The 25,139-nt window shown below is 43.6% G+C and overlaps 1 protein-coding gene across 2 annotated transcripts in view; it reads right to left on the bottom strand.

Moving 5' to 3' along the window:
- PLXND1 (plexin D1) overlaps positions 1–17,307 on the bottom strand; it is a 174,001-nt gene extending 156,694 nt beyond the window's left edge. The window contains exon 1 of one of the 2 annotated variants that reach the window (XM_075321571.1): positions 16,043–17,307. In XM_075321571.1, coding sequence (XP_075177686.1) covers positions 16,043–17,197 — 1,155 coding nt within the window. In that variant the 5' untranslated portion in view covers positions 17,198–17,307. The remainder of the gene's footprint in view (positions 1–16,042) is intronic. The other variant, XM_075321572.1, reaches the window with a different exon arrangement.
- Between the last annotated feature and the right edge of the window lie 7,832 nt (positions 17,308–25,139).

The raw sequence follows: 25,139 nt of genomic DNA, 5'->3' as shown, positions 1-25,139 counted from the left end.
CTCCCATCCAGCTGAAATGGATCATGGGTCCCTGTACTGTGATGCATGCTGCCGAACAAACAGAAGCCAGCAGCTTTCATCTGTGTCCTAGTGACTTAGGGCGGCGCATTGAAATGACGTCATGTGTTGCAATAGCACCGACATCGATGAAAGCTTCCACTGTGCAATGGCTACACAGAAGGACGCTGCGCGATGTGGGAGCCAGGGACGGTGAGTACAACATTGTTGTTTTTTGCATTAGACAAAACGGAGACATATTTACCAGGATGGGGACATATATACCAGGAGGGGGACAGTAAATACCAGAAGGGGCCCAGCAGAGGGACAGTATGCACTAGAAGGGCCTCAGGAGGGGCACAGTAGATATCAGGACGGGGACAGTATATAACAAGAGGGCTCCAGGAGGGGGACAGTATATACCAGGAGGAGCATATGATGGTGACATATTTACCAGGATGGTGACATATATACCAGGATGGGGACATATATACCAGGATGGGGGATATTTTTACCAGGATGGGGTTATATATATACACCAGCATGTGGGCTAGAATGGGTAACATATATACTAAAATGGGGTACATATATATCAGGATGGGGGACATACAGTATATGCCAGGATGTGGGACATACTTACCAGGATGGGGGGCATATATACAAGGATGGGGGACATATTTATGAGGAAGGAGCTCAGGAAGGCGGACATTAGAACAGGGTAGGGGACATTACTACATTTGGGGGAAAGGGAAACTCATCTGTATTTATAGGATTTAGAATGATAGATGTATACATACATCTGACCAACATAATGGGGGTCCCAGGTCCAATTTTGTATCTGGGCCTATCGAACTCTAGTTACGCTACTGGCTACTTGCTACATAAAACTAGCAGCTAGTAGCACATGCTGGGAGTTAGGCTATGTGTCCACGCTGCGGAAAATGCGCGGATTTTGCCGCGGATTTCTCGCGGAAAAGCCGCGGATTTTCCGAAAATCTGCAGCAGCGGCACTTCCCAGCCATTTCTATGGCTTTTTGGAAATGCTGTGCCCATGATTTTTCCGCGGCGGATTTACCACGGATTTTGATCCGGAAAAATCTGCAACATGTCAATTATTGTTGCGGATTTTGATCCGGATTTTGGCTTCAGAATTGGGAAAAAAAAAAAATCCGCACCAAAATCCGCGGTAAATCCGCACCTTTGAAAAGGTGCGGATTTTGCGGGAAAGCTGCGGATTTTCATGCAGAAAAATCTGCAGCAACATTCTACCGTGGACACATAGCCTTATAGTTCTCTGCTACCTGAGAGCCACAATTTGCAAATCAATGAGTTAAATGATCCCGATGCACTAAGAAATATCAGTCCCCAGATTGCACACCTGCCCATGATACAAGGGCTACTTGCTAAATCCAGTATACAGCTGTCAAGGCATGCTGGGAATTGTAGTTTTGCAACAGCTGGAGGGCCACGGGTTACGAACCCATGAAATAACTGGTCTCAAGGAGAACAGGAATAGTAGTCCCTACATTGTACGCCTGCTCGGGGTAAAGGGGCTCCTCGCTACGTCCAAGTTATTCCGGATTTCCACACGTAGAGGACGTGGGAAATGGAGCAGCTGTGATCTCAGTGCGGGATCCGAGCGTCTGTGACTCATTAAGGCGCCAGGGACAGAGGACGTGGGAAAACAAACTAACTCTTTATTTCCCTCCCAGAATATGCTTTATTGGCTAAAAGAGGAGTCGGAATTCACTCTTCTGGCATCTTTACATCCACAGCCCTCTCATAAAGCGGCAGCGTAAGTATATAGCGGTATTGAGTGTCGCATCACATACATATACTTCTCTTTTCATGTACCAGACGCGACCGCTATGGGGTCCCCGTATCACGGACGAGATGGCGTACAAAAAAAAAAAGTTTGGTAACTTTGCAAATACTTTCCCGTTTTCTTTTGTTTCCTCCATTCACATCCAAAGCTGCTTACAATTCTTTTGGGCTCACTTTGAAAACGGATCGCATTGAGTTCCACTTCACTGAGCTCTAATCTAGCAGATTTTGAAAGTACACCAGCCTCATCAGGTCCAAGAGACCTATGTACTGTATTAGGCTATGTTCACACAGGGCTTTTTGCCGGGTTTTTTTAGCTGCAGATTTGCCTTGGTTTTATGCATATCCATGCTAATAAAAAGCTGCTTTTTACAGTCGCAGCAAAGTCTATGAGATTTCTGAAATCACACACACACACACACACACACACACACACACACACATACACACATACACCAGGTTTTTTCCTGACTATTTTGTCAAATACCTGCGTTTTTGGTCAGTTTTTTAAAGAATGAGCGTGACAATTCTTTGCCGCAGATTTGCTACGTTTTTTCATTGATACAACCCATTTTGTAGAAAAAAAGCAGCAAATCTGCAGCAAAAACGGCACTAAAAAAAACGCATGAAAAACTCACCAAAACTGCCCCAAAAACGCAGATGACTCAAAGGTGATTTCCTGCCACAAGATAAGATTTTGGTCAGGAAAAAACTTACCAAAAAAAGCCCTGTGTGAACATAGCCTTAGGCTATGTGCACACACTGCGTTTTTTTGACGCTACGTTTTTGACCACTAAAAACACACAAAAACGCACCCGCGGTAAAAAAAAAAAATGCGACAAAAAACGCATGCGTTTTTACCGCAATTTGGTGCGTTTTTGGCTGCGTTTTGCTGCGTTTTTGATCTCTGCGTTTTTCTGCGTTTTTCCAATGCATTGCATGGGGGGAAAACGCAGAAAAACGCAGGAAAGAATTGACATGTCCATTTTTTTTTTTTAAGCTCAAAAAGGCAGCTTAAAAAAAATGTTGTGTGCGAACAGCAAAAATGAAAACTCATAAACTTTGCTGGGGAAGCAAAGTCATGCAGTTTTGAGGCCAAAAATGCACCCGGAAAACGCACAAAAACGCCGGGAAGAGCGCACTGTGTGAACTTACCCTTAATGTCTGCAGATTGTTATCTGAGCCCTCAAAACGGTAAGAGGAAACCAGCAGAATTTTGGCTGCTTTCACACATCCGGTTTTTACCGTCAGGCACAATCCGGCGAAAAAACTTATGCGACTGATCCGGCGAAACAACGGATCCATTGCATCTGTTTTTCCATGCGGTCCTTCCGTTTTTTTTACGGATTTGTTGTGATACTGAGCATGCTCAGTTAAAAAAACTGGATCCGTCGTTGGATTCCGTCATATGCCGGATGACGACGGATCCGGCGCCCATAGGCTTCCATTATACAACATGACACGGATCTGGCGTGGCTCGTTTTTTTGCCGGAGACAAAAAATGTTGCATGCTGCATCCTTTCCGGCAGTCGGACGCCGTATGCAACGCAAGGCCATCCGGCACGGTCCGGCGCTAAAACTAGTCTTTGGGAATAAAACGGATCCGACGCTGGATCCGTTTTATCCGCAATTCGCCGGATTGTGCCTGACGGCGAAAAACGGATGTGTAAAAGCAGCCTTAGATGTGAGTGGAGAAGAAAACATGTAACTCAAGACGCGAAAAAGCAAAAAATATACAGGACCACTCAACATTGAATGTAATTGTATCTGTGGAATGTTATATGTTATCCCTGGAGAGAAGCCAGACTGAAGTGGCTGATAACAGGGAGCAATAGATAATTATCAAGTGAACAGAAAATAAAAGATTGATTGCAGGTTTAATGTCCTTTTCATACACCTCCCCTCCCCCCCGTTACCTCCCGCTAGTTTTTCTTCTTCCATGCAGAGTCCAGTATAATAGTCCTAATATAATTACTGACTGTACATGTAAGAAGGAAATACAAAAATATCCGCAACGTATACTCGGACGGAAATAGCAGCCATCAAAAATAAACCTGCCAGGCATTTATGAGTAATTAGATGTCTAAATGAGACGCAATCTGAAATCTGACAGTAGAATGACACGAAAGAGAAAATCTGGAGACCAAAGCAAGAATATTGAGATTGTATCAAAATCTGGAAAATAACCAATTTTTTACACTATGCAGTGAAACTCAATGGATTGTACTATAGTATATAGTCAGCACTTCCCTGCTGTATACTCCTGTGCATTGTGCTGTCACCTCAGGTCCAATGTGTGACCTCGCCACTGATGCTGCACCGATACTCTCATAGGACGGAGTGCAGGTGTGAGCCCATAAAGGTCAATGGTGCAGAGCTGTGCATACAGGCGGCCATAAAGCCCATTGTTCCCAGGTAACTATTGCAACCTGTGCTGATAAGGGGGGCCCCAGTGCAAGGTCTGCCCACACAGCTGGGATCAGGGTCAATACGTGGGGTCATCTCCCATCAAATCTGCCCAGTTACCAATATATCAGTTGTACGGAAGGGAGAAGGAAAAGGGTTAACCCTCACTGATGTGTGGAATAAGAAGATGATCACTTGAAGATAAAATTGTGATTTATTGTTCAACACGTTTCAGAGTATTGAAACTCCTTCTTCAGGAACCAAAATCACCGATGCTATGAATCAGGAAAGTAATGTAATGTTGAATAAAGTCACCCCTGAATTATACAGTGTGTCCACCCATATCCTGTCCACCGCCATTAACTTGAGAACGGCGGCAGCTAAAGGCATAGAAGTGGTGTCTAGGTAAAGTAAAGTAGCCATGCACTATGCAATGAAACCACCTATAGCGCCACCTGGTGGAAAACAACGGAGTTAGCATTTTTATCTCGAAAACGGAACGAGATAGAGGAAAAAAGTGAATTAAAAAATTGTAGGGCATCATCAATTCAATACGACTCTACACCTTGCATACAGAAATGCTATGATATGAAACCCATGACCCCCCAAAACATTGAATGTTGGTCACGCATATGGCGCTCATTTAACTTTGATGCTCAAAGTGGCCACTGTCAGCTGCAATGCACATCTGGGCTCTGGACAGCATACTGTATCTTACTGCACCACACAATCAGAACCCGCTGCGCCCTAACCTGCTGGGCCACAAGTCTCCTCCGCAGGAGCCTGCAGCTGCTCGTGCCTATGATGCAGGCTCGGGCAGTTGCGGTCTCTCACTGTGTTCTCCCTACGGAGAACGCTTGAGTCTCTGCAGTAAAGAATTGATATGCTGCGGCTTGGGAAGACGCACTGCAGGTCAGTTTTCGCTGCTGGAAAAACAAGCACAGTGATTTCTAGAAATCCCATCCACTGTGCTTGTACTGTAGAACGCAGCGTTTTGGATGCAGCGAAAACACTCTGCATCCCAAACGCTGTGAACCCTGATCGTTGGCACACAGCCTACGGGTATGTTCACATCAAATTTACAGGAATCTCAGTTCCATGCAAGTGAACACTGCTTGCAAAAGTCCATGCACCCTTTGCAGAAACAACCCCATTCCGATATATGGAACTAATTTTCAGCTGCAGAAACCTTCCATGTATGAATAAAAACAAGTTGCTTGGGCAAGAATGCTGACAGTTTCCAAGGACAACCAGCAGAATTTTAAAAGCAGCTTTGGTTATGCAAAAAGAAAGAAAATAAATCTTTTGTGTAATTTAAAGGACAGGATGTTTTTAACTATATGACAAGATATTTTTCCTATTCTTGAGAGTTTCAACAACACAGCAAACCTGCACTGTCTGCTCTCAGCGGTGTGACAAGAGTAACAATGTCATATCCTGTGAGAGGTGAAATGTCATCAAAAAATAATGCAACATTTTGTGCAAATATTTTGTAAATAGTGATAGATTTCAAATAAGTAATTTTAGTGGTGAATGACACAGAACTAGAGCATTATATTTCGGGCCAAAATCTCTTCAGCCCCATTATCTACAGTTACCTAATCTAAGAGGCCGCTGCTACAAATAACTGGCCAAGTTATTTCATAAACTTTAAATGTATAATTTAAAAAAAAAAATAATAATCATTATATATATACAGTATATACAGTTTACAGTATATATTTATTTACATATATTTAATATATGTAGATATATATGTATATATACATATTATATATATATATTAATTTAATTTTCTTTATTTAATTTATTAAATTATTTAATTAAATAAAAAAATAAATACATACATTTTTTACATTTAATTTATTCTATTTAAATCAATTTATTTAATTCCTTAGTTAATTAAATATTAAATATATATTAATACATATTTTTATATATATATATATATATATATATATATATATATATATATATATATAAAATTTATAATATTATTTTTTTTTAAGGCTATGTAACAAAGATGAGCTTTTGGTGAGTTTTTGATGTTGCAGAATTTCTGCAGCTTTTATGCACCTATTAGGTATATTACATTACCTGTGTGTTTTTGTTTTTTTTAATGTGTTTTAATCACATTTTTGACGCTGCAGCTTTTGTCTTTTGTTTATATATCATGTTTTAAATAAAGCTGCTTTGTTTTTTTTTATCTTTCCTGATATTTGGCTTTGAGAACATTTTACTGATATAGTCATGTGCGGATTACATTTGTTTTTGATCCGATTCCGTGGTGGAAACACACTCATTCATGTGCGTCTTTTCCACATCTAAGGCTATGTGCCCACAGGCGCTCGTACCTGTGGATGTATGCGCAGGTACGAGCGCATGTTTCCCGCAGCTGCCCGCCGGCGTCCGCAGCTATTTTTAGCTGCGAGATTCCAGCGGAACAGCTTCGGGAAACATGCGGGCATTCATGCGAATTACCTGCGGACGTCCCGACCTCTTATCTCCATAGCGGAGGGCCGGGACATCCGCAGGTAATTCCGCATGAATAATTGACATGCAATTATACGTGCGGATGCGGACATCCGCAGCATGTTCGGCAGCCGCACTTTCCGCAGCATGGACACAGCACTCCCCATGTCCCATAGGATAACATGGGGAGTGACTGTACATGCTAAAACCTGCGGATTTATCTGGAAAATCCAGATAAATCCGCAGGTTTTCAGCAGCAAAATCCGCAGATGCAAGCTCCCGTGGGCACATAGCCTAATTCACGTCTATGGGGAAAATCTGCACATAAGGGTCTGGGCCCACGCTGCGGATTTTGACGCAGATTTTCAGAAATTTGCAGCAAAATCTGCATGTCCATTGTGAAGCCAGCAAAGTCTATGAGAATTCAGAAGTGCTGTGCTCACGTTGAGTATTTCTCCCTTGCGTATTTTGGTGCAGATTTCTTTTTTTCTGCACCAAATCTGCACCAAATACGCAAGGGAAAAATAAGCAAAGTGGGCACAGATACTCCGTGTACAGGCAAGAGAAATTGATATGTTGCGGATTTGGAAAACACACCTCAGGTCAGTTTACGCTGCAAATAAAAAAAAAAAGCACAGGGGGCATGAGCTTACTATATACTCCGTCTACGATGCTGCATTTTTGCTGCAGCGAAAATACACAGAGTCAAAAACTCACCATAGGCACACAGCCAAAGAGAACCCAACAATTGATCCATGATGCCTGAATAAAAGGCAGCACAAATCAGAGTCCAACTCCGTCATTTCAGCCAGGTTGCAATACTCTAAAACACTGCTGCATTTCAGAGAAAATGTACATTTCAAAGCCAGCTGGTGACTGTGTATCGTGGATGCTGCTCCTTGCATTGCCCCCTTAGGATGGAGTCACACTAGCGTATCGCTTCTGATGCAAGTGCATCGGATGAGATATGCTAATGACCCTCGGCTCACGCTCTGCTGCGAGTGTGAGCCGAGTGTCATGCAACTGTAATCAGATCCTGCGATCGGATCACATCTGCGGAGGAGAGGGAGGAATTAATCTCTCCATCTCCTCCATTGTCAGCTGATGTGATTATCACACTGCACTCAGATGTCATCCGAGTGCAGTCCGATGTTTCACTTGTACCCATAGACTTGTATGGGTGTGAGTGACATGTCTCACTCCGATTAGGGCTGAGGAAAAGCTCGCAGGTCTGAGCTCCAGCATTGTCTTTCATGGGACTGAGTGCAATGTGAGATTTTCTTGCATTGCACTCGTGCGAGTCATACGCTCGTGTAAGTGTACCCTAAAGCATCAATGCTTTGTTTTGTGTAATTGCTACAATTTAAAGTTCTGCAACATTCTAACACACTTTCAATTCCTCACCACTTTCATGAACTCTGCTTGCTGCCAGTGAATGAAATTCTGCTTGAAACCTGTCTGGACCTAATAAGGTTTGCTACATTTTTAACCAGTCTAGACAATCCTCTATGACACAAACAGCCAGCGCCAGAGCTCCGGATTCATCCTTTTTACCTGCACAGATACATTGTAACAAAGGCATTTAACATTCTTACATTTTGGTGTGAATGGTTCTGTGCTCGGACCGTGTCTGCCTTTACACCTCTCTGTCACCGACGTCTCTCATTGAAGCGGGAGGAAGTTTACTCAGTCCATAAACTCCACCACTTTGCTTCTTTTTTTTACTAGAACAAGTCATAAAACACGATCCCATTCCCGTAAGTGTACGGCAAATTTGACGTGCGGAATTACATAATTCCCGTTAAATCAAATATTTGGTTTTATTCTTCCTGTTTACTGGATACAAAGTAATTTTTTGGCTACATAAATTTTTATAGTTTTTCCTGGGTCCCACACAGCATCTCTGACATCTTTGATGATTTATGCTGTATTTTTTTTTTACTGTGGCCACCTATGGACAAAACACTTAGGCCTAAGACACACGGCATGAAAATTGGTGCGAGTAGAGTGCGATAAAAAAATCACATTCCACTCGGACCAACATTAGCCTATGTATCAGCACCCATGAGCGATTTATTTTCTCAGCCCTAATCGGACCGAGAAAACAATCACAGCATGCTGCGACTGTAATGCGTTCCTGGTTTCTCTCGCACCCATTCAAGTCTATGGGGCGAGAGAAAAATTGCATGCACTCGCAGTACACTGATGTTCCACGAGTGCAGGGCGAGAATGGCGATAGCCGGCTACGGAGCAGATAAGGAGTTAAATCCCTCCCCTCCGCAGCACCGGCCCGCCCCTCCTCAGTGCCGGCCTGCGCCCCGCAGCTGAGGTCCACTCGCACGATCGGACCTCAGTCACAGGGACACTCGCATGACATTCGGCTCTGCTGTACTGTCAGCGTGAGCCGAGTGTCATGCGAGGGGATCGCAGTAATCCCCGTGTGGCCCCAGCCTTACAAGGAATAAAGCAATGCAATATCATTTAGCCTGGCAAGAACACTAAATCTTTATTTTTATATAGCGCTAACATATTCCGCACCACTTTACATGCAGTACATCAAGAACACTGTCCCCATTGGGGCTCACAATCTAGAGTTTCTATCTGTATGTCTGTGAGGAAACTGGAGAACCCAGAGGAAATCCACGCAAACACAGGGAGAACATACAAACTCCTTGCAGATGTTGTCCATGGTGGGATTTGAATCCAGGACCCCAGCACATGGAACCACCATGTCGCCCATACTAGGAACCAGTGACAACTGGGAGGCACCAGGTAAGCTGCTTTTGCCTACTCAATTGTGCTTAATGCCTTGTGACATCACTTGCCTCCAATCCTTTTATCCCACTGTGCCAAGATAATGAAGAAAAACTGATACAAAGCAAAAACTAGAATTGTAAGCAGCTGTAGGACTACAAGTGCCAGTATGGCAGACAGAGGACCTCTTACAAGTCTCACACCCACGGCTATAAATAAACTACAGAAGGTCAGTTATGCCGGGCATGCCCCTGGTTCAACAGAAGGGTCATCCACAGCAAAGGGTCAGTCCTGGGTTTGTAAAGGTGACGTGTGTGGGAACAGAATAACATATGTCTTACAATTATGGAGGAGCGACCTCAGCGGATTCCAAGGGAATTTCACATCTTTAAAGTCTGGTCATTCTTAAAGCAACAGGCCTCCGGCTAAAAGGCGTTTTTTGTTTTTTGTTCTTGTTTTTTTTTAATTGTCCAATCACCTTCTCGAAGTCACCAGTGATTAATCGCCTAATTTTTTAATTTATTTATCAACATTAGAGGACCAGATTGAAATTCTGTTCCATATTTTGAATGATAAATGTTTTGTTTGTTTGTTTTCTGATTCAAACGTTTATTGTTTTCAAATAAATAAAAGGAATTAAACAAACAACAAAAATTTCAGTTCAATACCAAATCCTACTAGGGCTTATTCTCTGGGTAGGTCTTATTTTTGGGGAAACATGGTAGTAGCTGATGGATACAAATATGATGGAAGATAATAGAGAGGAAAGCAAAAAGGTGAAATAGAGTATGGGGAGACAAAAGGGTTAGGTTATTTAGTATTCGGAGACCATGAGGACATATATAAATGGTAAACCGTACACAATTGGCCACCAAAGAAGTCACTGAAAGGAGAGGGTGGATAAGCTGGAAAAGTTGCAGAGGATGTAGTGGACTAAGATGTGTAGAAAGGATATAGTAGGAGTTATCTCAAAATGTTCTGGTAAAATAGGGAGGAGAGGAAGGATTTACAGTAAAACCATTTAGCAGTAGTTACTGTAATTTTTGTCTATCATTTGTTTCCATATGATCAATTACCGCTATTTCTGTGACCCACGCCTCAAAAGACTGGAAGGGGGGGGGGTGTCTACCAACTTCCAAGGATGGAGAATTATTATTTTGGATTCCTGAAGTAGGTGTCTTTTTTTGTAAGCACAATTGGACATGGGGAACATGTAGAGTAGGGTGACTTCAGGGTTCTTAGGGATTACCCTTTGTCATCTCCTGAGTAGCCCTGAGGACTCCAGTCGAAAAGGCCCACAAAACCAGGCATGACCACCAGATGTGCAACATAGTCCCCTCATGAGCACCGTTGCACCGTTGCACCAACACAGGTTAGTGACTTCTGGGCATCATTTATGTACAGCAGAGGAGAGTCAAAACCATATTTGCTTTTTGTAAATCAAGTTCTTCAACTCTATTTTCCAGTTCACCACCATTTGCAGAGTCTCTGCTGTCAGTGAAAATTTTTCTTAATATTCATAAGCAGACCTAACACTTCTCACAGCTGACGATCTGTTACAATTGTATCCAGAGACAATCCTGTACTAAAGCGCACAAATCACCAGGATTTCCCTATATACTGGCACTGTCAGGCTGATTCTATACATACCTTTAGTTGTCAGCTTGGATGTTTAGGTTTTGAAACACAAGAAAGTAAAGTTTGTAAAATCAGCAGGTTGTTGAGTGACAGCAGCTGAAGATCAGATAATAGCTGGGTTGGGTATTCATAGTGATCCCCTCCCCCTGTATTTATGCTAATTCTATTATACAATTGTTTTACATTGTGATTGTGACTAAAAGAACCTGTGCTGATGTCATACCTATGTGACCAGGGGCCTCAGCCAACATAGCTGATACCAGGAAGCAACATTTTTCTATTGGCTGAGGCCCCGCCCCTTCTGGTCACATGGGTAAGACATCAGCACAGGTCCTTTTAGTCACAAAGTAAAACAATTGTATAATAAAATTAGCATAAATAACAGTGGGAGGGGATAACTATGAATACCCACCCCAGCTATTATCTGCTGCAGCTGCTATCACTCAACAAACTGCTGATTTTACAAACTTTACTTACTTGTGTTTCAAAGCATATACAATCTAGCTGACAACTAAAAGTATATATAAACTCAGCCTGATAGTGCCTGTATAGCACTGGCTTTAGGTTATATAGGAAAATCCTGGTGATTGGTTCCCTTTAAAGAGGACTAGGTAAACTGGCCAACTTTCACACTTTTTTTTTTTTTTTTTTTTTTTTTTTAAATTCCTGCTACTATATTCTTACAGGGATATGGATTATTCAGTGCACATTTTTATGGTCTTTACTAGGCGGCGATGCTCACAAGGTATTAATGCAGAGCAGCCTAAATACACGCCCCAGAGGATCATGTGAGCAATGCCCCCTTGGAAAAGACCCTAAACATTATACTGAATCATAAGGCTCATAACCTTGGAACTGTATGGTGAATTTAAAAACAAAAAAATAAACAACATCGGAAACTCAGGGGAGCCTTGGAAATAATAGCAAAACAATGACCATTTTGTACCTTGTGACAAGTCTTCCTTCACTAAATAGCATGGATTCCAAATAATACATTTTAGCTGCAATGATACATTGTTGCAAAATACTAGGACTGGAAAGAGAGAAACTCTGTCCTGATATGTTTAACAAACAGACAATTGTCTGGACTGGATACATCTGAAATAAACTCTCAGGTATGAAAAGTATCAGGTCTTTGAAGGCTTTTTAGTTGTAGATACAAATCAGAAATCATCCCTTTAATTGACAACAAGTAGAGATATTGAAATTGATACATTAATTTGGTATATAAGAAAGCTGACGGACTTTTCAATAAACATTGACTAATTAAGCTCATCTCCCCAACTCTATATATAACTTGCTTATTGCTATGGTTCCTACTACTGAGGCTCCCCACTGATCCCAAGAAAGGGGCTGTGATATGCCCTGTTAGAATGGAGGGCTGTGTTTCTTTCATTGTCTATGAGATTACAGGAAATAAAAACATTGGGGGTCCCAGTTTTCAGATATCCAATGATAAGCCCTTTCCACCTCTTGCTGACTCCAACTCAAAAATATTTCCTAGATCAGTACATTCCTTAACCAAGATTCTTCAAAATCACTAGTGCATGCCCTCATCATCTCCCGCCTTGACTACTGCTCCTCCTGCTCTGTGGCTTCCCTTCTAACAGTCTTGCAGCCCTCCAAATCTATCCTAAACTCTGCGGCCCACTTAGGGGCACTTTGCACACTACGATATCGCAGGTGCGATGTCGGTGGGGTCAAATCGAAAGTGACGCACATCCGGCGTCGCTGTCGATATCGTAGTGTGTAAATCCTTTATGATACGATTAACAAGCGCAAAAGCGTCATAATCGTATCATCGGTGTAGTGTCCGACATTTCTATAATGTAGCTGCAGCGACGGTACGATGTTGTTCCTCATTCCCCTGCGGCAGCACACATCGCTGTGTGAGAAGCCGCAGGAGCGAGGAACATCAACTTACCTGCGTCACCGCGGCTCACGCCAGCTATGCGGAAGGACGGAGGTGGGCTGGATGTTTACGTCCCGCTCATCTCCACCCCTCCGCTTCTATTGGCCGCCTGCCATGTGACGTCGCTGTGACGCCGCACGACCCGCCCCCTTAGGAAAGAGGCGGGTCGCCGGCCAGAGCGACGTCGCAGAGCAGGTGAGTGCATGTGAAGCTGCCGTAGCAATAATGTTTGCTACGCCAGCAATCACAAGATATCGCTGCTGCGACGGGGGCGGGGACTGTTGCACTCGGCATCGTAAGCATCGGCTTGCGATGTAGAAGTGTGCAAAGTACCCCTTAAGCCACCTGTCCCCCTTCTACTCCCCGACCTCTCCTCTCTGCCAATCCCTTCACTGGCTTCCCATTGCCCAAAGACTCCATTCCGAAACCCTAACCATGACATACAAAGCTATCCACAACATGTCTCCTCCTTACACCTGTGACCTAGTCTCCCGATACCTACCTGCACGCAACCTAGGATCCTCACAAGATCTCCTTCTCACCTCCCATTTTATCTCTTCTTCCCACAATCGCATACAAGATTTCTCTCATGCTTCCCCCATACTATGGATCTCTCTACCCCAACATATCAAGACTCTCACCTACCATGGAAAGCTTCAAAAGGAACCTGAAGACCCACCTCTTTCCGACAAGCCAACAACCTGCCGTAACCCTCAGACCACTATATCACTGCATGACCATCTCCACCCTCACCAACTCTATCCTCACCCATCCCCTGTAGACGGTGAGTCCTTTGGGTGGTATGGGTTTCTCATCCCCTTTCTCCAGGAACTCTTCTGAAGATTGACAGTTCCGGTGGAGGCACTGTTGGTCTGTTCTGAATGCTCTCCATGATGCAAGCGTTGACGGCTTTGCCTCTACAGTATCTTCGGAACAATGCTTGCAGTTTCTAAAGCAGCTTCCCTAGGTGACCGGCTACTCTGAGACCACAGGGTGGCCAAGAAGATGGACAACAAGCTGCACAGAATAAAATTATCTCCATTCTTCAGAACAGAAAATATGTTTAAAGGGAATCAGTCACCAGGTTTTTGCTCCCTCTGAGAGCAGCATAATGTAGAGACAGAGACCCTGATTCCAGCGATGTGTCACTTACTGAGCTGTTTCCTGTCATTTTTATAAAATCAATGTTTTCTCTGCTGCAGATCTAGCAGTTATACAGAGCTCATGAATATGCTGGACTACCTGGCAGCACGCACAGTAGTCCTGTAATGATAATCTCCTGCTGATTAAACAGTGATTTTATCAAAACTACACTAAGAAGCCCAGTAAGTGACACACTGCTGGCATCAGGATCTCTGCCCCTACGTTATGCTAATCTCAGATTAGGTGGCAAAAACCTGATGGCAGATTCCCTTTAATAAGAGGTAATTTGTAAAGTTGTAAATTTTAGATGCACTTTGCAATTTTAATCATTTAGCAACTTAAAACAACCCTTTTAAACATCAGAGTTGAGCATGAACAGAGATAAATTATTGCAAATATTCTAGTTTGTGAATGTTCAAGATGCTGCTGCAGAACATCTTGGTGACAGTAGTTGTCAATCAAAGCTTTGCTAAAAGTAGCAAACAATTTCTGTTGTGGCTCAAAGAAAATAGAATCGTTCTCACAGACCTGGCGAGATCATGAAATGCAGATTACTAACAACTGGGCCCAAGGCAAAAGACTCGACAATACAAAACAATACAAAATCGGTCATGGTTCAATCTGTTCTGCCAAACCCCAAAAAATGCAAGAGATCCATTGGCCCTGTTGAATTTTCAATGATTCCCATAGTGACACCCTATTTGCCTTGGCTCAGCAGTTTATCACCAGAATCACTCCTCAACCATATTCAGTGATCCTTTTTGGTCAAAGAGTGGACCAACCTAGGCCCAAAGCCTGAGGCTGCACTACTTACTAACAATGGGCATCCTTTTAAAGGGAACCTGTCAGGTCCAATATGCACCCAGAACCATGAGCAGATCTGGGTGTATATTGCTAATCCCTGCCTAACTGTCCTTGTATCTAGTAGCACAGATAAAGAGATCTTTAGAAAATGTATTTCTAAAAATCTTTTATCATATGCTAATCAGCTCGAGGACTAGTCCCAAGGGCGTTGCTTCACTTACCAATTGGCCCCATTAGCATGTTAGCATACCCCTGTGTGTGTGCTAACATGTTAATGAATGCGCAGCATCAGAGGATGATCTCACGCACCTCTCCACTGCCATCGCCGCCCGATGCGTCCTGGCTTCAAACTGAAGAAGTGCGCATGAGCGAAAGCCTGGGATCATGTGCACTGAGCCGAAATCCAGTGTCGGGCGGTGATGGCAGCGGAGAGGTGCGTGAGATCATCCTCTGACGCTGCACATTCATTTGCACGTTAGTATACCCACAGGTGCTTGCTACATGCTAATGGGGCCGACTGGCAAGTGAAGCAACGCCCTTGGGACTAGTCCCCGAGCTCATTAGCATACAATAAAAGATCTTTAGAAATACTTTTTCTAAAGATCCCTTTATCTATGCTATTAGATACAGGGACAGTTAGGCAGGGATTACCAATATGCACCCAGAACTGCTTGTGGTTCTGGGTACATATTGGACCTGACAGGTTCCCTTTAACTTTTGACAGGTGCTGTGATGTAATTGAAGGATATAGTGCTGCATAGAACCTTTCCATTCCAGATTATTAGAATTAGTGGTGGTCTTCAGAATTAGGTTGCAGATATTAATGCAAACACACACAGATAAGGGCCCCTGTGCAAGAACAATATATGGGCCCTTTGTAGCCCAATAGCTCATCAAAATGCACAATTCCATCTGCTTTGGGGGTAGAAATGGCCCCCTTACCCCCTTGCCCCCTCCTGGGCCCTGCCTGCACCAAATGTCCACCCCTGAATGCAAAATTCCTAACATGCAACACCACTTACAGGACCCAAGGACTGTAATGACAGCAGCACTCATCATTTATACATATAATTGCCAGTATTTCGGTATTACCTTTACCTTCATGATGTTCTTCCTCTCGCAGCTGGGGCCACTTCCTTGCACCACACTGGCCAGCACTGACACCTCTCCATTACCCGGGGTCACAAAGCAGCCAGTGCGCGCGTCGCGGATCTTTTGTCCCACTTCCCCCAGTCCAAATGCGCAGAGCGCAGCCTCTTTTTTGCCCTCGAACAGCCCGAATATCCGCCCTGGCTCCGCGTATATTGACAGCAGGCGGCCATACAGGGTGCCCCGGGGGCCCTCGCAGCGCAGCCTTAGCTGGATGTAAGATTCAGTGAGTTTCCTTGGCTCTCCCCTAGGGTCCGGCTTTAGGCAGATCCGCGCTAAGACGCTGCTGGGTAAGCTCTCCTTCTCCGTGGAGGCGGGGTCTACATTCATGGCCAGATAACCAAACCCGCCCTCCTGGAACGCGCGCACGAACACCATGCGGTTTTGGACTTTGCTCCCCTGTTTGACCTTGAAGATATTATCATCCGAGGGGCTAATGTCAAAGGTGAAGAGCCTGGTGGGGTGGCTGGTGTTCAGCGCCCGGATGGAGATCTCAGGGCTATTCTCAAAGCGCAAATCCGCCACACTATTGTTCCAAGAGAAGAACTGGCTCCCATAGCCGGTGTAGGTGGCCCCCACCAGGAGCCTGGTGTCACCTTCTTGGCTCTTGAGCAGTAACCCTACTGTGGAGGCATTTGGGTGATTGGCAGCTACATTCAGCATGCTTGGCACCACATTGCGCGGGGGGAATGGCACTGCGCGCTGCGTAATGTTGCCCAGGACGCGCAAGTCACAAAGTCCTTGGTGAATGGAGCCACAAGCCAGGAGGAGCCCCTGATCGGAGTCCAGCTCCAGGATCTTGTTATAATTAGGGGTCCAGGTTTTGGGGAACTCACAGTAGGACTCCGGGATTTGGGGGGCATGGCACAGGGGGGAGTCCTGCACAGGTCCCGTTTGCTCTTCCAGCTCCAGGCGTAAATCCCCTCTTAGCTGGTACAGGTGATTGACAGCAGCCAGGTAGATCCGGTGTCCTGCACCGTCCAGGACGAAGTTGTTCGTGGGCTGGCTGGAGTGGAACCTGTTGATCAGTTCAAGCCCAATTGCCGGGGCCAGAAGTAGGAGAAGCCGGCTGAGCGCAATGCAAAGGGCTGAAGCCATGAGGGCGCAGTGCGAGCTCAGCTGGTCCTGGCACAGTTCTGCATGGCATCAGCTATGGGTGCTGGAGCTGTCTCTGTTCTTCTTTGCCTCTCTCCCTTCTCCTGGATCCCTCTACTAAACTGATGCTCAGTGTGTCAGCCCCCCACCTCCTAGCCTCAGTGACCCTCCCCCTCTCCACTCCTCCTGTTCTCCCCTCTGCTCCACTCTCATTTGTTCTCTAACTTTGCAGACTGTCACATTTGCCTGTAGCCCCCTGTCTCTTTCCCTCTCCCCAAGCTCCTGCAGTCTCTCCCTCCTCACCACTATGTTCCCCAGCTTTGTCATGTGAGAATGATTACATTTTGCATTTTTGTTCTTCCTTTTGTTCCTAATGTTGCAAAAATAAACTTTGTCACCCTAAATAAGTCAGAATAATGAGTAATGTAAGGAGGGGGCGGGGAGAAGGGCTGGTGTTGGCTGGGGTGTATGTGGATTTTTAGGGTCTCTCCAGGAGATATTTCCCCCTGGGATGCGACTTAACCCTTTCCTAGAAACCAGTTAGATAAGGGAGTGGCACAGGGTGGGTATCCTGAGTGGCCACTGTGCATTGTCTACTGGGCAGATTCTAATTGTACCAGGCATAATATGGAAGTCATTAAATTCATTTTTCATCTCAGGCAGAGTGAGCTTACAGCTTTCAATGATATAACTTCAAGTCACAGCATAATGGCTTGTCAGGAGGCTATTTCTACTGGCTGAAGAACTACAAGTCTCAGCAAAGTGGAATGTTAGAGATCTGTGTCTATTGGCTGGAGAACTACAAGTCTCAGCAGAATGGCTTGTCAGTGGTCTATGCCCATTGGCTGTAAAACAACAAATCTTAGTATAGTGGCTTGTATGCAGTCTATGTGTTTTATCTGTAGAACTACAAGTCTCAGCATAGGGGCTTGTAAGTGGTCTGTGCCTATTGACTGTAGGACTAGAAGTCACAGCATGGGGGCGTGTAAGTGGTCTGTGCCTATTGACTGTAGGACTACAAGTCTCAGCATAGGGGCATGTACGTGGTCTGTGCCTATTGACTGTAGGACTACAAGTCTCAGCATAGGGGCATGTACGTGGTCTGTGCCTATTGACTGTAGGACTACAAGTCTCAGCATTGGGGCTTGTAAGTGGTCTGTGCCTATTGACTGTAGGACTAGAAGTCACAGCATGGGGGCGTGTAAGTGGTCTGTGCCTATTGACTGTAGGACTACAAGTCTCAGCATAGGGGCATGTACGTGGTCTGTGCCTATTGACTGTAGGACTACAAGTCTCAGCATAGGGGCATGTAAGTGGTCTGTGCCTATTGACTGTAGGACTACAAGTCTTAGCATTGTGGCTTGTAAGCAGTGTCTGTCGTTTAGCTGTAAAACTGCAAGACTCAGGACAATTGATTTTGCATAGTCTCTGCCTGTTGGCAGTAGAACTACAAGCCTAAGCATTGGGTCCTGTAAGTGGTCTTTGGCTTTTGGCTGTAGAACTACAAGTCTCAGCATAAGGGCTTGTAAGTAGTCTGTGCCTATTGGTTGTTGAACTACAAGTCTCAGCATTGTAAGTTGTAACAGTGTGTCTTTTGGCTATAGAACTACAAGTCTCAGCACGATTGATTTTGAGTGGTCTGTGCCTGTTGGCTGTAGAACTACAAGTCTCAGCATATGGGCTTGTAAATGGTCTGTTCCTATTGACTGTAGGACTACAAGTCTCAGCATAGGGGCATGTACGTGGTCTGTGCCTATTGACTGTAGGACTACAAGTCTCAGCATAGGGGCATGTACGTGGTCTGTGCCTATTGACTGTAGGACTACAAGTCTCAGCATAGGGGCATGTAAGTGGTCTGTGCCTATTGACTGGAGGACTACAAGTCTCAGCATAGGGGCATGTACGTGGTCTGTGCCTATTGACTGTAGGACTACAAGTCTCAGCATAGGGGCATGTACGTGGTCTGTGCCTATTGACTGTAGGACTACAAGTCTCAGCATAGGGGCATGTAAGTGGTCTGTGCCTATTGACTGGAGGACTACAAGTCTCAGCATAGGGGCATGTAAGTGGTCTGTGCCTATTGACTGGAGGACTACAAGTCTCAGCATAGGGGCATGTAAGTGGTCTGTGCCTATTGACTGTAGGACTACAAGTCTCAGCATAGGGGCATGTACGTGGTCTGTGCCTATTGACTGTAGGACTACAAGTCTCAGCATAGGGGCATGTAAGTGGTCTGTGCCTATTGACTGGAGGACTACAAGTCTCAGCATTGTAAGTTGTAAGCAGTCTGTGTCTTTTGGCTATAAAACTACAACTCACAGCACAATTGATTTTGAGCGATCTGTGCCTGTTGGCTGTAGGACTACAAGTATCAGCACAATTGAGCGTTTGTGGCCCATGCCTTTTGGCTGAAGGACTACAACTCTCAGCATAGAGGCTTGTAAGTTTTCTGTTTCTACCTATTGGTTTCGGCAGTGGAGGAGCACTGGAACCTCAATGCAAAATCTGTGCCCATCTGCAATATGCCATAATAGTACTGGTGTTTTCTTCTGTGGACTTTTGTGCCCCTTTAGGTTTTAGGGGCAAGGTGCAACTTCTACCTCTGCACCACAAATCCCAGCACAATAACCACTGATTCTGGGAAATTGTCCCCTTTAATTCCATTTCGGGGCTTTTAACCCAGTTAGCAGTGCGTAATTCTAACGCTCTATTGAGGATGGTGAAATAGTATTTCTGGAAAGTCCGATTTCTTGCAGCCTGATCACAAAGAAGCCAAAAAATCCAAACCAATAAGGAATAACAAAAACATCAAAAAATCATCAGCTCCTCAGATGGGGGGAATCAGTGTTCAATAGTAATGAATAGAAAGTGTCCAGTTGGCAGGGTGCAGGGGGCTGTCATGTGGATGTTCTTACCTTATAGTGGGGGCAAACTGCCTCCCATAGGAGTGGAATGTGGCTGTGGAAGAAAGAATTAGGCATAAAAAAGTGTACCTTGTTATTAGAAGCATATTTCTACATGTGACCTATAAAGTGGCTTCCTCCAATAGGTGGCATTAGTGAGACAGCTTTCTTTCCTTCTGGGAGAGGTTTGCATATTTTCCCATATAAAATGGTCAGCTTAAAGGGGTTTTCCTACATACAAAGTTCATTTCAATCAATATATCTTGGAATAAAAATAAGTTCCACAATTGGATGTGTTTAAAAAAAATGTTCCTGTGCTGAGATAATCTTATATATGTGTCCCTGCTATGTACTCTGTAATGGCCGTGTCTGACCGTACAGGGACATGGTCAGATAATGCCACATCTCCTGGGCAAGGGATGATGCAAAAGAGTATAAAGACATTACAGCACAAGATCACAGCTGATTCTTTTTTTGTGGGATAAAACATTTCACTGTCTGTTTTTAAACAATGTTTTACCTCACAGAAAGAATCAGCTGTGATCGGGCTCTGTAATGTCTTTATACTCTTTTCCGTCCTCTCTGTCCCAGCCCCCCCTCTGTCCCTGCTCCCCTCGGGGTACAGGATAATTACAATGATACTTGGCTCTTTCCCTCAGCACCCAGCTTTCCAATACTCCAATATCACAATATAATATCCAATATTATAATACACTCCACATAGTTATCCATGCATTATAATACATTCCCCATAGTCCTCCATATATTATAATTCATGTCCCGTAGTCCTCCATGTATTATAATGCACCACCATAGTCCTCCATGTATTAAAATGCACCCCCATAGTCCTCCATGTATTATAATGCAGCCCCCATAGTCCTCCATATATTATAATACACTCTCCATAGTCCTCCAAATATTATAATACACTCCCCATAGTCCTCCATGTATTATAATACATTCCCCCATAGTCCTCCATATATTATAATACATGCCCCATAGTTCTCCATGTATTATAATGCACCCCCATAGTCCGCCATGTATTATAATGCAGCCCCCATGGTCCTCTATATATTATAATACACTCCCCATAGTCCTTCATATAGTATAATACACTCCCCATTGTCCTCCATATATTATAATGCATCTTATAGTCCTTCATATATTATAATGCTCCTCCCATAGTTATCCATATATTATAATACATCCACATAGTCCTTCATATATTATAATGCACCCCCCATAGTCCTCCATATATTATAGTACATGCCCCATAGTCCTCCATGTATTATAATGCACTCCCATAGTCCTCCATGTATTATAATGCAGCCCATAGTTATCCATATATTATAATACATCCACATAGTCCTCCATATACTATAATACACTCCCCATAGTCCTTCATATCTTATAATACACTCCCCAATATTCCTTCATATAGTATAATACACTCCCCATAGTCCTCCATATATAATGCATCTCATTGTCCTTCATATATTATAATGCACCCCCATTGTTATCCATATATTATAATGCAGCCCCCATATAGTATTATGTAGCCCCCATATAGTATTGTGTATCTCCCATATAGTATTATGCATCCCCCATATACCATTATACATCCCTCATGTAGTAGCATACAACCCCAATCTCATTTAATGCACCCCCATAGTCATCTGGCCACCGTGATTAAATACATATATGGTACTCCCTTCTATTCGTTCCCCCGCTGCTCTGGTCTCCTCAGCATGCGTCCACTCTTCTGCCGCCCTGAACATCTCCGCACAACGCGCAGTAGTGTCGTCATCGCGCTCCGCTATACTGACACGTCAGAGCACAGACACATAGGGAGAATCATGAGAGAGGGAGCGAGCGTGCCACTCACTCTCTGACCATTGCTTTCAATTAAAAGTGCGATTATTGGCAGGGGCCCGCAGGGGGAAGCCTGGTGCCAGCATTGGCACCGGCTTCCATAGCGGTCGTGTGGCCTACCTCCATTGGCGGTGTGCCACTGGCTGAGATCATCGGGCCCCCTGAAACCTCTGGCCCGGTCATGATGGCGACCCCTGCGACCACGATTGTTCTGTCCTTGGTCAGACACGGCCATTACACAGTACATAGTAGGGGCACATGTATAAGATTATCTCAGCACAGGAACAGTTTTTTAAACACATCCAATTGTGGAACTTATTTTTATTTCAAGATCTATTGATTAAAATGAACTTTGCTCATGGGAAAACCCCTTTAAGGAAAATCAGTCCTACCGAGCAAGGTTGTATCTGCAGTTGTCCTCTATGGTACTGTGAGCGAAATACACTCCTCCTATGCCATTGGAACTCCAAATTAATAAGATTTGTTTTACAAGCGCTTGGGAAATCAATACAGCACACACGCTTTGTGGTATACTGATTTATTACATCATGTGACCAGTTTATATAGTATCCCAAACAAAGAAGTAACTATTCCAAGATTGGTCCAAATTGCATCCACAAGGGGGCACTATGATCAGAATACCAGATGGTGGGCATAAGTTCCTTAATATGAGCAGTAGTTGCCATATTTATCCTGCTTGATACAATGTATCATTCACAGCAGTAATCAGTGCCCATCCACTACATTCCTGGCATCACTTTTTGTGTGATCTCATCATATACCCGCGAATGTCACAAGATGCAGAACTGGCAAATGTCCTGATCCTGGCTAAAAGAAAATTGAATTCCTTGGTGTGCCCCGAGCTAAGAACCGCTGCAAATAAATACTGTAGTCATATAGCGTATACCCTGCAGCAACGGGGTCACTGGTTCAAACCCTGGGCCGGGCATCATCATCATCATACCCCTATTTGTGAGTTCTGCCTCTGGATAGATATAGTGATTTACCCCTGGTTCCTTTTCTCAAATGTTCTGCTCTTGTGTCAGTCTCTACTGCCCCTCTTAGCATTTCCTTCATGAACCAGGAGGCTCAGGATGAACAAGTCATTGAAATAAAGAGCGGATTCCCAGTTTACTTGTGGATTGAGTAACATATAATTTACGGCTGAAAAGCTGAGGCAGCAGAAATATTTTTCCTGATACGTAATGATCTGTGCTCGGGCGGAAGGGGTTAAATCTGGTCGGAACTACTTGGAGATCTGACACAGGCCCAGGCCCCAGCCTTGACTCTGAGATAAAAATAAATGATCTAAAATTATCTGCAGATCCAGTCAACGGCCATCATGGAGCATAAAGAATGGGGGGCACATAACCGCAAGCGGGGGGCGAGAATGGTGCAAAAAAACCCAGCTTTCCCAGAAACTGATATAATTAGAGAGAATTGTCAGAAAAGAACAATCCAAAGATTCCAAAGTAACTGGATTTAAAGGGGCAATGCTCTCATCCCGCTGCACCGTATATAATGCGGAACATTGGTTAGGGTTAAGCATGGTGAGGGGGTTTGGCAGCTGTGAAGGATCCACACCTGGCGGTTTACAGAATAGTCCCAAAATAAGATTATCAATCCCGAAGGTGTCAACACAAGTAAATGTGTCACAGTGTGCACCGCGCCACGACTGAAAGTGTCATCAGCTGCCATGGGGTATGTGCAGAAATCTGTGCCAGTGCTAATGTATGATAAGTGTATGTGGGAATGCCAGAACCTGCCAGTCTATACCCGGGCACAGCACTGATACTGCGTCCAGGTACACGGAGGAATTCAGTATACCACCCGTCCAATACTTAGACACAAAGATTCACAGTATTATAGTAGTTATATTCTTATACATAGGGGCAGTATTATAGTAGTTATATTCTTGTACAAAGGAGCAGTATTGTAGTTAGAATCTTGTACATAGGGGCAGTATTATAGTAGTTATATTTTTGTACAAAGGAGCAGTATTGTAGTTACATTCTTGTACATAGGGGCAGTATTATAGTAGTTATATTTTTGTACATAGGGGGCAGTATTATAGTAGTTATATTCTTGTACATGAGGGGCAGTATTATAGTAGTTATATTCTTGTACATAGGAGCAGTATTATAGTAGCTATATTCTTGTACATAGGAAGCAGTATTATAGTAGTTATATTCTTGAACATAGGAGCAGTATTATAGTAGTTATATTCCTGTACATAGGGGCAGTATTATAGTAGTTATATTCTTGTACATAGGGAGCAGCATTATAGTAATTATATTCTTGAACATAGGAGCAGTATAATAGTAGTTATATCCTTGTACATAGAGGCAGTATTATAGTAATTATATTCTTGAACATAGGAGCAGTATAATAGTAGTTATATCCTTGTACACAGAGGCAGTATTATAGTAGTTATATTCTTGTACAAAGGAGCAGTATTGTAGTTACATTCTTGTACATAGGGAGCAGTATTATAGTAGTTATATTCTTGTACATAGGGGCAGTATTATAGTAGTTATATTCTTGTACATAGGGGCAGTATTATAGTAGTTATATTCTTGTACATAGGGGGCAGTATTATAGTAGTTATATTCTTGTACATAGGGGCAGTATTATAGTAGTTGTATTCTCGTACATAGCGGTAGTATTATATTAGTTATACTGTTATACATAGGGGCCCTATTATAGTAGTTATGTTCTTGTACATAGGGGCAGTATTATAGTAGTTATATTCTTGTCCATAGGAGCAGTATTATAGTAGTTATATTCTTGTACATAGGAGCAGTATTATAGTAGTTATATTCATATACATAGGAGCAGTATTATAGTAGTTATATTCTTGTACATAAGGGCAGTATTATAGCAGTTATATTCTTGTAAAGTAGGGAAGTATTATTTTATTTATGTTCTTGCACAAGGGGGCAGTATTAATTTTTTTGTACCTGTTATTTTCTTGTATAAAGAGTTTCTAAATTACTAAAATGATGGTCTTTTTAGGCAAGAATCTCAATAGTGTCGCCATCATATGGGCCATTGTATGTGACACTTTCTCTAATCACAACATTTTAGAGATTTTTTCTTTGCGGAATTCCCGTCATTGTTTTACCCAAAATTTTTAATGGAAACTAATGTGTAAGGTCTGGGATATGGAC

This window comes from Anomaloglossus baeobatrachus, chromosome 8 (genome assembly GCF_048569485.1).
Source record: "Anomaloglossus baeobatrachus isolate aAnoBae1 chromosome 8, aAnoBae1.hap1, whole genome shotgun sequence".
Taxonomy (NCBI): Eukaryota; Metazoa; Chordata; class Amphibia; order Anura; family Aromobatidae; genus Anomaloglossus; species Anomaloglossus baeobatrachus.
The sequence above is the reverse complement of the archived record's forward strand: the minus strand, read 5'-3'. Positions and strand labels throughout refer to the sequence as shown.